Consider the following 14,334-nt stretch of genomic DNA (forward strand, 5'->3'; position numbering starts at 1 on the left):
ATACAAAACAAGGATGTAAACATGCATAAAAAAGAACAAGACAATTTTATTTCCGGAAATTGAAGTTAATATATATTACATACAGTTTTAGTTTAAAACATCTTTTTATATTTAGAATCTTCTGAAAAATGTTTTACTACTTTTTGGCTTTTTAATATTTGATATTATTGAAATAAAAGTAAATAAAAAGAAATAAGAGAAAAAAATAAAACTTATCCTATTATTATGTAAAGTAGTAAGTGAATCATGTCTGAATCATAAAATCTCAATCTCGATGGATTCTCTGTTTTAGGAAGCTTCACGTAAATCTTGTAATGGTTTTAGGCTATTTAATTTTTAGATTTAAGTCCTTTGATGATTTTATGCCTTTTTCCTTCTGCCCATTAGAATAAAGAGCCCATAGATGCTAGGGGCTTACTCGCAAGTATATAATAAGTAGATAGATAGATAAGTGTAAAGAACAATTAGCTTCTTAGAAAGTATTTTTGGTTTAAAGGTTACCAATAACTCATCTTTCTTTAAAAAGGTAGTACCTCAAAATATCAACAACAAAAAAATTTACTCAAAACTATTGAGAAATTAATAGAGTTTTGATGTGCGGTATCACTTTAATAGCTATAGTATACGTGGATATATTGAGAGTGAAAATGTTTTTGTCAATTTAGGTTGCTACAAGGGTCCTCATTTATTGTTAAGTTCGTTTATCCACTAGGAGGGGAAGGGATTGGGATAAAGGGGTTGGATGTGGGGGTACCTTTATTTTAGCATTACTTTATTAGAGTACATGAAAATGTGATGCAACATACATGTAAAAATATATCTATTATCTAGATTATCTTAGCTTTCAAAAATTGTATTTTTGTGGCACCCTTCTTTACGCAACCCATTAATAGTTCTTCCGGCTTCTAAAATTGCTTCAAATGAAAAAAATACAATATCTATTTATCGTATAGACATAATAGTAATCGTTAAAAGAATAGCTATTTATCGCATCGTATTATAGACAGCTTTTGGCTGATATCAAAAAGAGAACCCCATTGAAACTGTTATAAATTCTATGATTTTTATTTTATAATTAAAAGAAAATTATCTTAAATACTAAACAATACATGATTTTTCAGTGTCTCACAGAATTATTTCTAATCCGGCAGAACTAATATTTCATTCTTATTCCTACTTTATAATTATTTCTTTACATTTATATTTATAAGTTGATCATTAAAATAAAACATTTTTTTTAAATAACACAAAAATGATAATTTTATATTTTTGATAAAAAAATAGTTTATTGTTGTAAAAATACAAAGACAAATCCTTTACTTGACTCTTTAATCATATACAGGGATAGATATTCATAAATTTTAATCTTTGGTCGAAGTATAAGGTCGACTTTCAAACAAAGGTTCTGCAATAAAAGAGTTAGTTGACTACAATAGTTTGATGAATGGTGTAATTGGGCCAAATAAGAACATGTTGTTATCAACCCCTAGTATTATTGAGCTGGGATCTAAAGGGATAAAACAAGGACCGATAAATTACTGTACATCCTCAATGATAATACACAAAATTACCCCTTCTGAAGCGTAAAATTAATAGTCTAATCGTTTGAACACTAAACTTAATAAACCAACAATCAATATTCACTAAATTCAAAAACTTTGAAGACTAACTAGTGAAATAAACAGCCCATTGTCCCTTCTCTCTCTGATTAAAGGAAATATATAATAAGGTAAAAAAATCTATGAACAAAAATGCATAAAAATCTTTGAAGAAAAGTCCATTTTCTTGAAGTGTCCATTATTAAAGTATTCTCTACATTTTTGACAACTTCACTTTTCTTTTTATAATTTTGAACAACAATGAAATATTTCACAAAAACACCTTTATAGTAAGCTAGGTACAATTTGACAAAAAGAGGAGTTATTTATCAAAAACAACGAATTTTATTTTGTTCTACCTATTTTTTTCTAGAGATCTAAAGGGATAAGACAATGGCCAATGAATTGATATACATCCTAAATAATGATACACAAAATTACCTATTCTGTAGATTACAATTAGAGGTTGAAACATTTGAACACTCATCTTAATAAACCAACCAATCAAAATTTACTCAAGTCCCCCAAAGTTGTTAAAAATAACAAATGAGAAAACTTTATTATAAAACTTTGGGGACTAGTGTAATAAACAGCCCAATCTCTCCGGTTATATTTGCTTTATTTCTTGATTAATTTTTATTTTTTATGTAAGATTGAATGAACGTCTAAAATCTTTACTTCCTCTGTATTGTCTACTCTTTAGCTTCCAACATCTATCAAAATAATAAGATATCTTTTTATTTGGTTCACATTTTCAGATCAGCTCCAAATGGATTTCCTATTCGAGCCCTAGTTTCCTAAAGTGTACAGCAGATAACCCAATTATTGCAGACCCTATTTTCACCTACTCCGGAAATTTGTGAAAACAAAGCGATTTATACATTATATATTCAAAATTTCAATGTTTAAAATTTTGATTTTTTTTTTAAGTTTGAAGCTTTTTTAGCTAGTAGCAAATTTCGAGATAGGACGCGGTCGCTAGGTACACTTTTGGAAACTAAATTGGAGTTCATCCATTTTCATACTTTATAAGCAGGAAGGAAGGGGACATTGCGCTGTTTATTACACGGGTCCCCAAAGTTTTATAATAAAGTTTTCTTATACGTTGGCTTACTGACTTTAGGGACTTTTTATTGAATTTTAATTGGTTTGTTCACTAAGTTGAGTGTCCAATCGTTTCAACCACTAATTATAATCTACAGAGGGGTCAATTTTGTTAATCTTCATTGGGGATATATATTAATTTATCGGCCAGTGTCTTATCCCTTTATATCCCTGCTTTATAAGACAATTGACAGTTAATCAAACAGTTCTTGTGTTTTAAAGAAAGACATTTTTAACTATTATGTGCAATTTTCTTTCCTATTCAATCTTGACTTCCGTTGGACATGAAAGCATAAATATTATAGCTGTAAAATTGCTATGAAAAACGAAAAAATCAACATACTAAATTTATTTAAGGTTTGTCAATAATATTAATTTTTTAATAATCTATAGACTTTGAGGAAAACTTTAATTTATTGTCCAGTATCCCTTCCCTAAATCCTTAATATTTCAGACATATTTCAGACAAATTTAAAAAAAAAATAAAAAATACACATTTTTGCAGGAATCTAAAGGGATAAGACAATGGCCGACAAATTATATATCCCCAATGATACATAAAACTACCCCTTCTGTAGATTACAATTAGTGTTTGAAACGTTTACACATTCAACTTATGAACCAACCAAACAAAATGCAATAGAAGTCCCCAAAGTCGTTTAGCCAACGAATAAGAAAACGTTATCATGAAACTTTAAGGACTAGTGTAATAAACAAACCAATGTACCCTCCCTTCCTGAATCTTTGACAATTTTTGTCGGTATTATAAACTTTTTTTTACTATTTACAGAAAAACAATTAAGAAAGCAATAAAAATAACATTAATGTTTTCACCGTAATTTAAAATGCACCTTTCCAAGTTCTTTTTTCAGGGCTCGGCAGTTGCAGTTTTATTCAGATAAAAATCCGCTTTTCAATTGTTTGACTGTCCAGCTTGAAAAGCATAAACTAGTCCCAAAAGTTTTATAATAACGTTCTCTTATTCGTTGGCTTAACAACTTTGGAGACTCTAATAAATTTTGATTGGTTGATTTCTTAATTTATGCGTTTAAACGTTTCAACGTTTCAACAACTAATTATAATGTAGAGAAGGGATAATTTTAAGTATCACCATTGGGGATATACATCAATTTACCGGATATTGTCTCATCCCTTTAGATTCTTGTATTGAAACTTCAACCACCACCTTTTTAAAGAAGCGCGAGTAATTAATAAATCTGCAGCCGCCGTCAAAGCAACTTTACTAAAATAATAAGCGGCTGCCGAGCCCTGACTTATTAAGTAAAGAAATGACAAGATAAATTTTTAATTGATAAACCTTGAAAATTTAGAATGTGTCCAAGGAAAAACGTGATATCTTTATTTTAATTTTATGTTGGAATGTAAAATGTTTATTTATGTTTATTTTTTTAGTAGCGAAGCTACTATATAATTCACTTTGTCTGTCCGTCCGTCTGTTCGCTAGCCCGTCCATCACTAGGTCCGTATGGCTATGGGGGAAATTTATTTTTTCGGTTGCTGAAAAAATGGCGCATCTAATCTATACATTGTTTTATCCGTCTGTCTGTCGGTTATGCCTCAAAAGATATTAATTAATTGATATTAATTTTGCAAAAGTTATTTTTTAACGTTTCGTGATTTTCTTGGAGTTTTTTCTTCTTCATATTTCTCTCTTTTATTGTAATGAGATATCAACTCTGTAGCTCTATATGGCTTTGAAACCGATAATATACGCTGGATTAGAACCGGTTTTCAGCCATACTAAAAAATTATGTTTAGCATCATAATACAGACAGTTTTCTACGAATATTAAAATAAAAATCATAACATTAATAATAGTTTTATTAGACCGGGGCTAAACTGATTTAAAAATCTTTAACTATATCTAAATGGCATAAAATCATTTTGAAATGTTGTTGAGAATGTTTACAAAAAATGAATTTAAGAAGGATATTTGCTATGGTGGTATTTGAATATTAGAGTTGTTATGCGTTTTATATACCATGGAACCGTTATTAGTAGCGAAGCTACTCTATTATTAAAATGTCCGTCCGTAACAGACTTAGTGATGAAAACGTGATTTTCTCGGCTCTTGTTTTAGATAGAAGGCTCAAACTTCTTGTCAATATTTCCATCATTATTGAGCATAAAACATTGTTATATATTCTGTTTGTTTTCTAGAAATTTTTAAATATTTTAATGCTTCCCTACTTATAGATGTTGTCATCCTTGTTTAAAAATATTTTGATTAAAAAGTTACTCTTTAACTAGTTTTTGACAATTCTCTCAAATTGGCCTCAAACTAGTTTTCTTTCTTAAAAATATTTTTATTATTCGTTGCTTATTAACATTTATTGAACTTTATTTGGTTGGTTTATATAGTTAAGTGTCCAAACCTCTAATTGTAATCTACAGAAGGGGTAATTTTGTGTATCAACATTTATGATTCATGTACATTGATTTATCGGGCATTGTCTTATCCCTTTAGATCCCTAAATTTTATTAGGATTTTCCCTAATTAATCTTAACTTAGTAATTACAAGAAACAACGACATGCACAATTTCTAAGAAATACTAAAAACATTTAAACATTAAATTGCTTTTATATATTTTCTGAAAATTGTTAATGAGGTTAAGAAATATTTTCCCAGTATGGCTTCGAAACCGATTAATATCCGCTGGATTAGAATCGGTACTCAGCTATACTGAAAAATTATGTATAGCATCCTATTACAGACAATTTTCTACGAATATTAAAGTAAAAATTCAGTTTTTTTCATTTTTCATTTTTTCAGTTTTTTTTAGCCCCGAGGAGACGATGGCCTAACAAATCTGGTTTTAATCAGATTTTTCATTTTAACATCCACGGAAAGCTGTCTAAAATACTATGCATTAACTAAATATGAAGGATTCTTTTGAAATAAATAATATGATTTTAAAATAAAAATAATTCCATATTTGATGCTTAAAATTTATTTTTTGGTTAAATAATTGTTTTATTATTTTAAATTCCCTGATACAAGATATTAATAGCCAGGGAGGGAGAAGACTTTAAACTTTTTATTAAACTAGTCCTCAAAGACTTATAATAATGTTTTCTTATTTATTGGTGTAACAACCTTGGGAACCTTCATTATATTTTGATTGGTTGGTTCATTAGAGTGTACAAATGTTTCAACCACTATCTGTAATCTATAGAAAAGGATATTTTTTGTATCATCATTGGGGATGTACACATCAATTTATCGGCCATTATCTTATCCCTTTAGACTCCTGCGTACAATTGATTTTATTGTATTAATTATTTTGATTGTTAACTATTTGTTTCAGGACCTAGCACTCAGTATGGATGGATCGGACATGGAACCTATGCTCCTCTAAATATTCCTAATATCTTCAAACAGGAACATTCAACTTTTTATACAACTGAAGCTTCGCAGAGAGAGAGGGAACTTTGGGCTGTCTAATACACTAGTCCCTAACGTTTTATAACAATGTTTTCTTATTTGTTGGCTCAACCACTTTGGGGACTTTATTGAATTTTGAATGGTTGGTTCATGAAGTTAAGCGTCCAAAGTTTTAAACACTAATGCTATTTTTCAGAAGGGGTAATTTTGTGTATTATCATTGGGGATATTCATCAATTTATCGGCCATTCTATTACTCCAGATTTCCATATTAGGTTATAAAGTAATACACGCAGCGGGCTAAAATAACGAATTCCTCCATCTCCTCCCCTCCTACTGAATGAACAAACAATAAATGAGTTCCAAATGAGACAAAACTTGTTCAAATTTTGATTAGATAAATAATTTCTTGTTTTTTCTTTTATTTAAAAAAAATAGATAGCTATATATATTTCAAAAAAGCATACAAAATGATAATCATATTATTATTCATATTTACATAATTTTATGCATACTTTGTTTTTTCATAACCAGGGTTGCCCATTGCAAAAGCTGGAAGTACCGATTTAAGACAAAAATATTCAAATGAATTTTAAAATTTTTCTAGCTACATCGAATTTTAATCAGATAATCATATTGGATATATACATATAATAAAAATTTGATTAATAAAAATCAGGCTGGTATCAACACTAAATGGATTCCTGGAGAGGACCCCGTCTTTGAAACTGGACTCCTTTACCCTGCCCAGTCATCAGGTTAGTTCGAAATTTAGATAAATGAAACTTGAAACTAATAGAAACTGGACTCCTTTATACTGTCGAACTATAGAGGTAGATAGAATGACAGGCTCTCTCTTTTTTTTTTAATTTGACTCCTTTGAGTCATAGGTGAATAGATTGATCTTTAGTTTGACAAATAGATTTCAAGAAAGATAAAGAGTTAGATTTAGACATATAGTTATAAATACTGTTAAATAACTTTAATTTACACCTAAGCACTTCTCATATATACATACTAGCGGCTTGTGGGGGGGGGGGATTTTTTGTTTTTGGGGAGTTTGGGGGTGTCCCACACCCCAAGAAAATAGCCTAAAACCACCACAGGACCATTAGATATATTCCCTGAAGAGTAGAATCCGATCGGTTTAGTGGTTACCGAGATCTTAAGGGACGGACAGACGGACAGACAGACGGACGGACAGACAGACGGACGGACAGACAGACAGACAGACGGACAGACATTGTTCTACTTTGTATTATAGATATTGATATTAATACAGTAACATAGAATCGAACACTTTAACTGGGACCACTTAACATATTGAATCCTATATTTTAAGATAGCTTATTTTATAGATAAAACTGAAAAAAGGATAGTGGTAAAAAAACCGAATATTGGTAAACTAAAATTAAAACGATCCTTTAAATTTTAGGTCAAAGCCAATCTCATGATCACGGTCATGGACATGGACACGAACAGCCTAGCAGCGGTCATGACCATGCCTCAAACAGCCATGATCACTCTGCAAGCCATGACCACTCTGCCAGCCATGACCATGATGACCAAGACGAAGCTTCGTCCGCCAGCATCCAATCCTACAGCTATGACAAGCCAGCCGCACCACCCGCATATGAGCCGCCTGCATACAGCCCGCCCAGTGCTCCTGTAACCTATGCCGCGCCCACAACTGAGGCTACCACAACCGCATACCAACCGCCTGTCTACAGACCTAAGACTACCCGTGTGCCAGCATATCAGCGTCTTCCAGCTGCCCCCGCTTATTCGGCACCTGCACCTGCCCCCACATACTCTGCACCCGCGCCCGCATACTCTGCACCTGCTCCAGCACCCGCATACTCTGCACCTGCCCCTGCACCCGCATACTCCGCACCTGCTCCAGCACCCGCATACTCCGCACCTGCCCCTGCGCCCGCATATTCAGCACCCGCCCCAGCACAAGCCCCCACATATTCCGCTCCTGCTCCTGCGCCCGCATATGCCGCACCAACTTATGAATCGCCCGCAAATTATCAGGTAATATATAAAAATGCATAATTTTCAGGGATTAAAATTCTTTAACATTCAATCTCCAAAACAATAATAATCCTTATATTAAAGTAACAAGATGTCTGTCTGTGTGTACCAAAGGATCTTACTATCCGCTGAACCAATTTGGTTCTTCATTACAATTTAGATTCTTATATGGCCTGGAAATGTTTATAATTACTTTGTGGGAGGGTATTACCACCTTTCTAAGATAAATTGCAAATAGAAAAAAAAATATATCCCCCTAACAAATTTTGATTGATTTTTCCTTTTTAGAACTAAAATTAAAAGAGGTTAGTTCAGTACCCTCCTCTAAGAGGCTTTGAGGGGGTGTAGAAAATAATTAGAAAATAAATACCTGGACGAAATTTAAGGTTCTAAGTTAAAATTTATCATTATTTTCTTTTCTAGGGCTCTGAATCATATGCTGTGCCAGCCGTAGTCAGCTACAATGTTCCAAAATCCACCCAGAAGCCAGTGTATACAACTACAACCACAACCACCACAACTACAACTACAACAACAACTACAACTACCACAACTGCAGCCCCTGTAGTATATTCCTCCCCAAGCTATAACACCTATACCTCAGCTCAACCTTCATATGATTACAATGATGACAGCAACACTGGCGGAATTAGCCTGAACTTGGCCTCTGCTGGTTCATCTGGCTACATTGCTCCTATCCAATATGGCAGCGGCTCCCCCTCCCCCAACTATGCCTCACCCACGCCCCCTGCCTATGGTTCCCCCTCACCACCTGCCTATGTTGCCTACAGCCCTAACTATGCCTCTCCCACACCGGCTCCGTTTGGCTATAGCCCCTCCCCATCCTATGGAGGATATGCCAGCCCCTCCCCTGTACCCTTCACTGCCTTCCAGAGGATTTCTATAGGTAAAAGTTATAATTTATAGAAACTTCTATACAACCAGAAGCAGATTATAGTGCCAATAAAATGACGCCATATAATACAAATGACCAATTTTAGGCCAATATACATTTAATTGACCAATGGTGACACTGGTCTATTATTGGTCATATGTATTGTATGACGTCATTATTTATAGGCACTATTAACTTTTTCAAATAACCAACTTTGGTCGTAAAAAGAAGTAATTCTTACTTTAACTGGGTGTATTTATTTCTCCTAAATGTTTATAAACCTTCTTTGTACATGTAAGAAGCTTTTCTGTAAATGAGAACAATATCAATTCAGCGGCCAAAGAGATTATAAGCTACAGACAGATACACATACAGACACACCTCCTATTATTTATATACTAGGTCTATGTAAGCTGTAAGTTTTTTATATTAAGATCTTGGCAACCATTAAACTATTTTCAGAAAGCTTCTTATGAGGAAAAAAGGCTTTAGGCTATTTTATTTTTATATTTTGAATGGTTTTATGTTGTTTTTCTCACATTGAAATATTTATTAAGATCCTATCCCTGCAGTCCCTGCAGCCCCTGAGGATACAGAAATTATTGTATTGAGATGGTTTTATGCTATTAATCCTTAATATTTGTTTAGATCCTATCCCTGCAGTACCTGCAGCCCCTGAGGATACAGAAATTATTGACCTGGACACCCTGGGTACTGAGAAGGTTGCTGATGTAAGTATACTTGTCATAATAGTCAGGGATGTAAAGGGATAAGACACTGGCCGATAAATTGATGTAAATCCCTAATGATGCAATTTGTGCATGAAACGTTTGGAAACTTAACTTAATGAACCAACCAATTAAATTTTAATAGAAGTTCCCTAAGTTGTTATGAAAAATTTAGGGACTAGTGTAATAAACAGCCCAATGTTCCTGCTTTATTTCCCATTTTATTTGTCGTAAATTTTTGCCGTTTTATATTCTCTGAGTATTTAGTTTTAGTTTAGTGTTTTTATCTACTTAAAAATACATTTTATTATTTATTAGGTTGGAAATAATGATGAAGATGTTTTCTACATCTACTATGAAAATGAAAATAAGGTATTTGGAATAATTCAATTTGTTAATTATGAAGCTATAGTAGCAAATGTTTTGATTGACAATCTTCTTTAATAATGAATTAAAATTGATAAAAGTAGAATTAAAAGAAAATGATATTAACACAAGAAGCTTTTTATAGGGCATATCACGAAATTGAGATTAACATAAACTTTAAGATGGTTAAGTAAAATTTGAATAATTTGTATCAAGCATTTTTTAAATCCAGGGATCTAAAGGGATAAGACAATGGCCGATAAATTAATTTACATCCTTAATGATGATATTCAAAATTATTAGTTGTTGAAACGTTTGAACACTGAGCTTTTTTAAATTCCAAAAAAGTCTCTAATGTTGTGAAGCCAACGATTAAGAAAACTTTATTATAAAACTTTGTGGCCTAGTGTAATAAATAACCCAATTTAAATATGTTATAATTAGGTCCCTGCACCCGAGAAGGCTGAGAAAGTTCAAGAGCTTGTTGAAGAAGTTGTAGAGGGTGTTATCAAGGATGAGGGTCTTGACACTGAAATTATTGATATATCCAAGAAGGTATGAATTATGTTTCTACCTTGTCTTTTTTCACCACTGATAATTGGTCTCCTTCATAGCTCATTTATAGAATGTTGGTTACCTTATCCGTAAGTTTCAGGTTCGATACTCTCCGAGAGAGAAGGGGGGGGGGGGTTTGTAGTTGTTAAAAATTGGGAGTTTCTGTGTAATTAAAGTTGTCGCAAATATAGGTATTAAATGATGGTCTTGGCACTGAGATTATTGATTTATCCAAGAAGGTATTATATCCATATTATTATATCCATAAGTAGTAGAGGGTAAGACAATAACCAATAAATTAATGTATATCCCCAATGAAAATAAACAAAATTACCCCTCCTATAGATTAAAATTAGTGGTTAAAAGTTTGGACACGCAATTTAATGAACCAACCAAACAAAATTCATTAAAAGTCCCCAAAGTTGTTAGGCTAACGGATAGGAAAACTTTGGGGACTAATGTAAAGTAAACAGCCCAATGAACCCTCCCTCCCAGTGTGGCTATAGTTAATGTTTACTATTTAAGATCAATTCCGGACCTCTTTGGTATGACACCATCCCAGTGAGAACAGAAGACAGTGGAGAGGGATTCACCCCACCCAGCATTCAAGATATCAGGTGGACTAGTATTTTCTTTTTTTTTTTTGGGGGGGGGAGTGAGTTATTTTTTAAAGGAAATATGTTGCAAAACTGAATAAATACAGGATACTGTTTAAGGACATACTTAAGTTTTTAGGACTTTTTGATAAAGACTAAAATCAACCTGCTTTAAATGGACGTAGTGACTTTCTGGAAACGAATATAGAGGTGCTACGCTTCCTAAATCGTACCTAACTGTTAGGGAAATCATCATGCAATGTTTGAAATTGATTTCTAAACTAATGTCTAAATTAATCAAAAGAGCTAACCGTTACGGACTGACCTACCCCAATCATAGAAAAGCTTCACTTTTAACAAGTAGTCAATTAGTCTCCAAGTCTTTGAAATGTATTTTTAAAAGTAGAATATTTTTTGTTTAGAACCATCTATGTGCCAATTGAGAACGCTATAAATGTGCCAGAAACTTTTGACATCAGTGTGGGAACATCTTTTGGATATAATAACAAGAAGAAGGTAACATTTTTTTGTTAGTTAGTGTCTCTTAAACGGCTTGACCAAAAGTTTGAATCCTTTTCAAATATTCATTTATAAGGCTGGAATAGAATTAACCTTAACTTGAAAGATATGTACATAATTCAAAAGAGGAGAACCCAATGAGTTTGACATTAAAGATATCTTTAAGTACAGAAAAGAAAGTAATCCTTACTTTTATCGCGTCACTGAAAAAAAATAAGGAGGGTGGGCGGGTCTTGTGGGGGTTGGTGAGTTTTTACATTTGCATGCAGAAAGCTATTCTTATATGTGCCCAGCTACGATACATTTCTTTTTGTCGTTGAAGTCTCCAAGCAAAATAAACAATTTACCACAGTGGCGTGCTGTAGGGAGGTGTCAACACCTCCACTAAAACTAAAACTTACTTTTCCCCTTTTTCACCAACAAATGGTTTCACCCCCCCCCCCCGGGTGAACGCTGTGCACGCAACCTATTTTAAGATATTATTCCTATTATATATTATATCTATGTGAGAATGCATTTGATTATCTGGTAGTGGTTAGCAATATAAATGGCTTATAAAATGTAATTTTATGCATTTGGTTAATGTCTAAATATTTTATGTTTTACGTGTGGTTTTAAGGAAGAAATACTATCTATTTTTTTTATTAAATTGAGATAATATAAATAATATATAATAAAGTTGTTAAGCCATCGAATAAGAAAACGTAATTATAAGACTTTGGGGACTAGTGTAATAAACAATTCATTGTCCCCTCTCTCTCTGGCTTTGATTAGTCAATAATTGTTAATTCTATTCTTCATAGAATAGTTTTAAAGAATGAATTCACAAAAACCAACAATTTCCTTACAATTCAGACTATTTTAATCAGGGATAGGACAATGTATGATAAATTAGTCATCCATCTCCATCCCCCAATTATAATAAACAATATTCCTCCTTTTGTAGGCTAGAAATCTAAAAAATATAATAAAGAAATTCGCCTAAAACAATCCTGAAATAAATATATATAAGGTTTCCTTATGGATGAAAAATAGTATAAAACTATAACAAGACTTTGATTTCGAAATTTAATTCCCATGACCAAAATGAAGCTTACCTGAAATGGAGAACTTAATGACATGCGTGATTAGCAAGGTCCGAACGAACACATACTAGTTATTTATCGGTTCGTATTATAGACGAAATTTAAAATGAAAAATAAAAAATTAAAACAAGTTTCGCTAGCCTCAAAGGGTCTCAAAGGGCTAACGATACTGGTGTTAATTTTACATGATTTTTATTTTAATATTTGTGGAAAATTGGCTGTAATACGATGCTATACACGATTGTTCAGTAAGGCTGAGAACCGGTTCTAATCCGGCGGATATTAATCGTTTTAATGCAACTGGAAAGCTTTTTTTAGCCAACTTTGTGACAACATCTTCAGCTGACCAAAGCAACACAACTTTGTGCTGTTGTTGAATCAATTTCAATGTGAAGGTCATTCACTTGCCGGTTCTATAAATGATTCATATTAGCTAGTTACAGTAAGTTTTTAGCTAATAATGTGCTGTTATCATACTGTTATACCAATAGAATTGTTATTTATAGGAACAAGCATATATGTGTGTGGGAATGTATGTGAAAAAAGTGCATATATGTGTGTGTGTGTTTGTGTGTGATAGGGTAGTCAGACTTTGGAAAAATCAAATAAAACACAAACACACATATTTATGTGTGTGTGTGTTTCAAGACACACCCCTAACACACACACACACACACACACACACACAGACAACAAAAAACATATTTTTTTATGTTCAAAGGCTAAGATCATTAATTATTGTAAAAATCGTCTATTGTATTTTACACTTTAAAATGCTAAAAACATTAAGATATCTAAAATCTTTAAAAATAAACTATAATTACTTAGTTCCGCTGTTTAATTTCAATTTTTTGTTTATAAAAAGCACTGAGATTACAATCTAACTTAATTTTAGTTTGATATGTTAAAAAGAAAACTGAAACTAAATTGATGTAAATTTCCAACGATGATACACATTAACTTTTCTGTAGATTTTAGATGAAGTAAACCAACCAATCAAAAATAAATAAAAGTTCCCAAGGTTGTTAAGCCAACAAAAAAGAAAACGCTTTTATTAGACTATAGGGACTAGTGTAATAAACACCCCAATGTTCCTCATAAACCAAAGCTTTAGAGTAGACAAAAGTCTTTAAAGAATGACAAAAATATAAGCAACTTGTAGACAAAATGTCTCTATTTTCCAAAGATCTAAAGGGATAAGACAATGGCCGATAAATTAGTGTACATCAGTAATGATGCTTTACTAAATCATCCCTTAAGAAGATTAGTGGTTGAAACGTTTGGACATTCAACTTAATGAACAAAGCAATCTAAATTCAATAATAGTTCCCAAAGTTGTTGAGCCAAAGTTATTATAAAACTTTGGGGACAAGTGTAATAAGTATCCCATTGTCCCCTCCCTACCTGGTATTTTCAAAGTACACAAAGCCACATATTTTTTTAA

General features: G+C 32.4%; 1 protein-coding gene across 1 annotated transcript in view; it reads left to right on the forward strand.

The window, feature by feature from the left end:
• Window positions 1-14,334, forward strand: part of LOC145324615 (uncharacterized) — a 78,501-nt gene that overhangs the window by 41,544 nt on the left and 22,623 nt on the right. Inside the window, exons 8-16 of the mRNA XM_080167197.1 lie at window positions 6,033-6,103; window positions 6,786-6,867; window positions 7,545-8,146; window positions 8,570-9,053; window positions 9,690-9,772; window positions 10,088-10,141; window positions 10,580-10,690; window positions 11,216-11,307; window positions 11,709-11,802. Coding sequence (XP_080023323.1) covers window positions 6,033-6,103; window positions 6,786-6,867; window positions 7,545-8,146; window positions 8,570-9,053; window positions 9,690-9,772; window positions 10,088-10,141; window positions 10,580-10,690; window positions 11,216-11,307; window positions 11,709-11,802 — 1,673 coding nt within the window. The remainder of the gene's footprint in view (window positions 1-6,032; window positions 6,104-6,785; window positions 6,868-7,544; window positions 8,147-8,569; window positions 9,054-9,689; window positions 9,773-10,087; window positions 10,142-10,579; window positions 10,691-11,215; window positions 11,308-11,708; window positions 11,803-14,334) is intronic.

Source organism: Acartia tonsa, chromosome 7 (assembly GCF_053477335.1).
Source record: "Acartia tonsa isolate MP-2025a chromosome 7, ASM5347733v1, whole genome shotgun sequence".
Lineage (NCBI taxonomy): Eukaryota > Metazoa > Arthropoda > Copepoda > Calanoida > Acartiidae > Acartia > Acartia tonsa.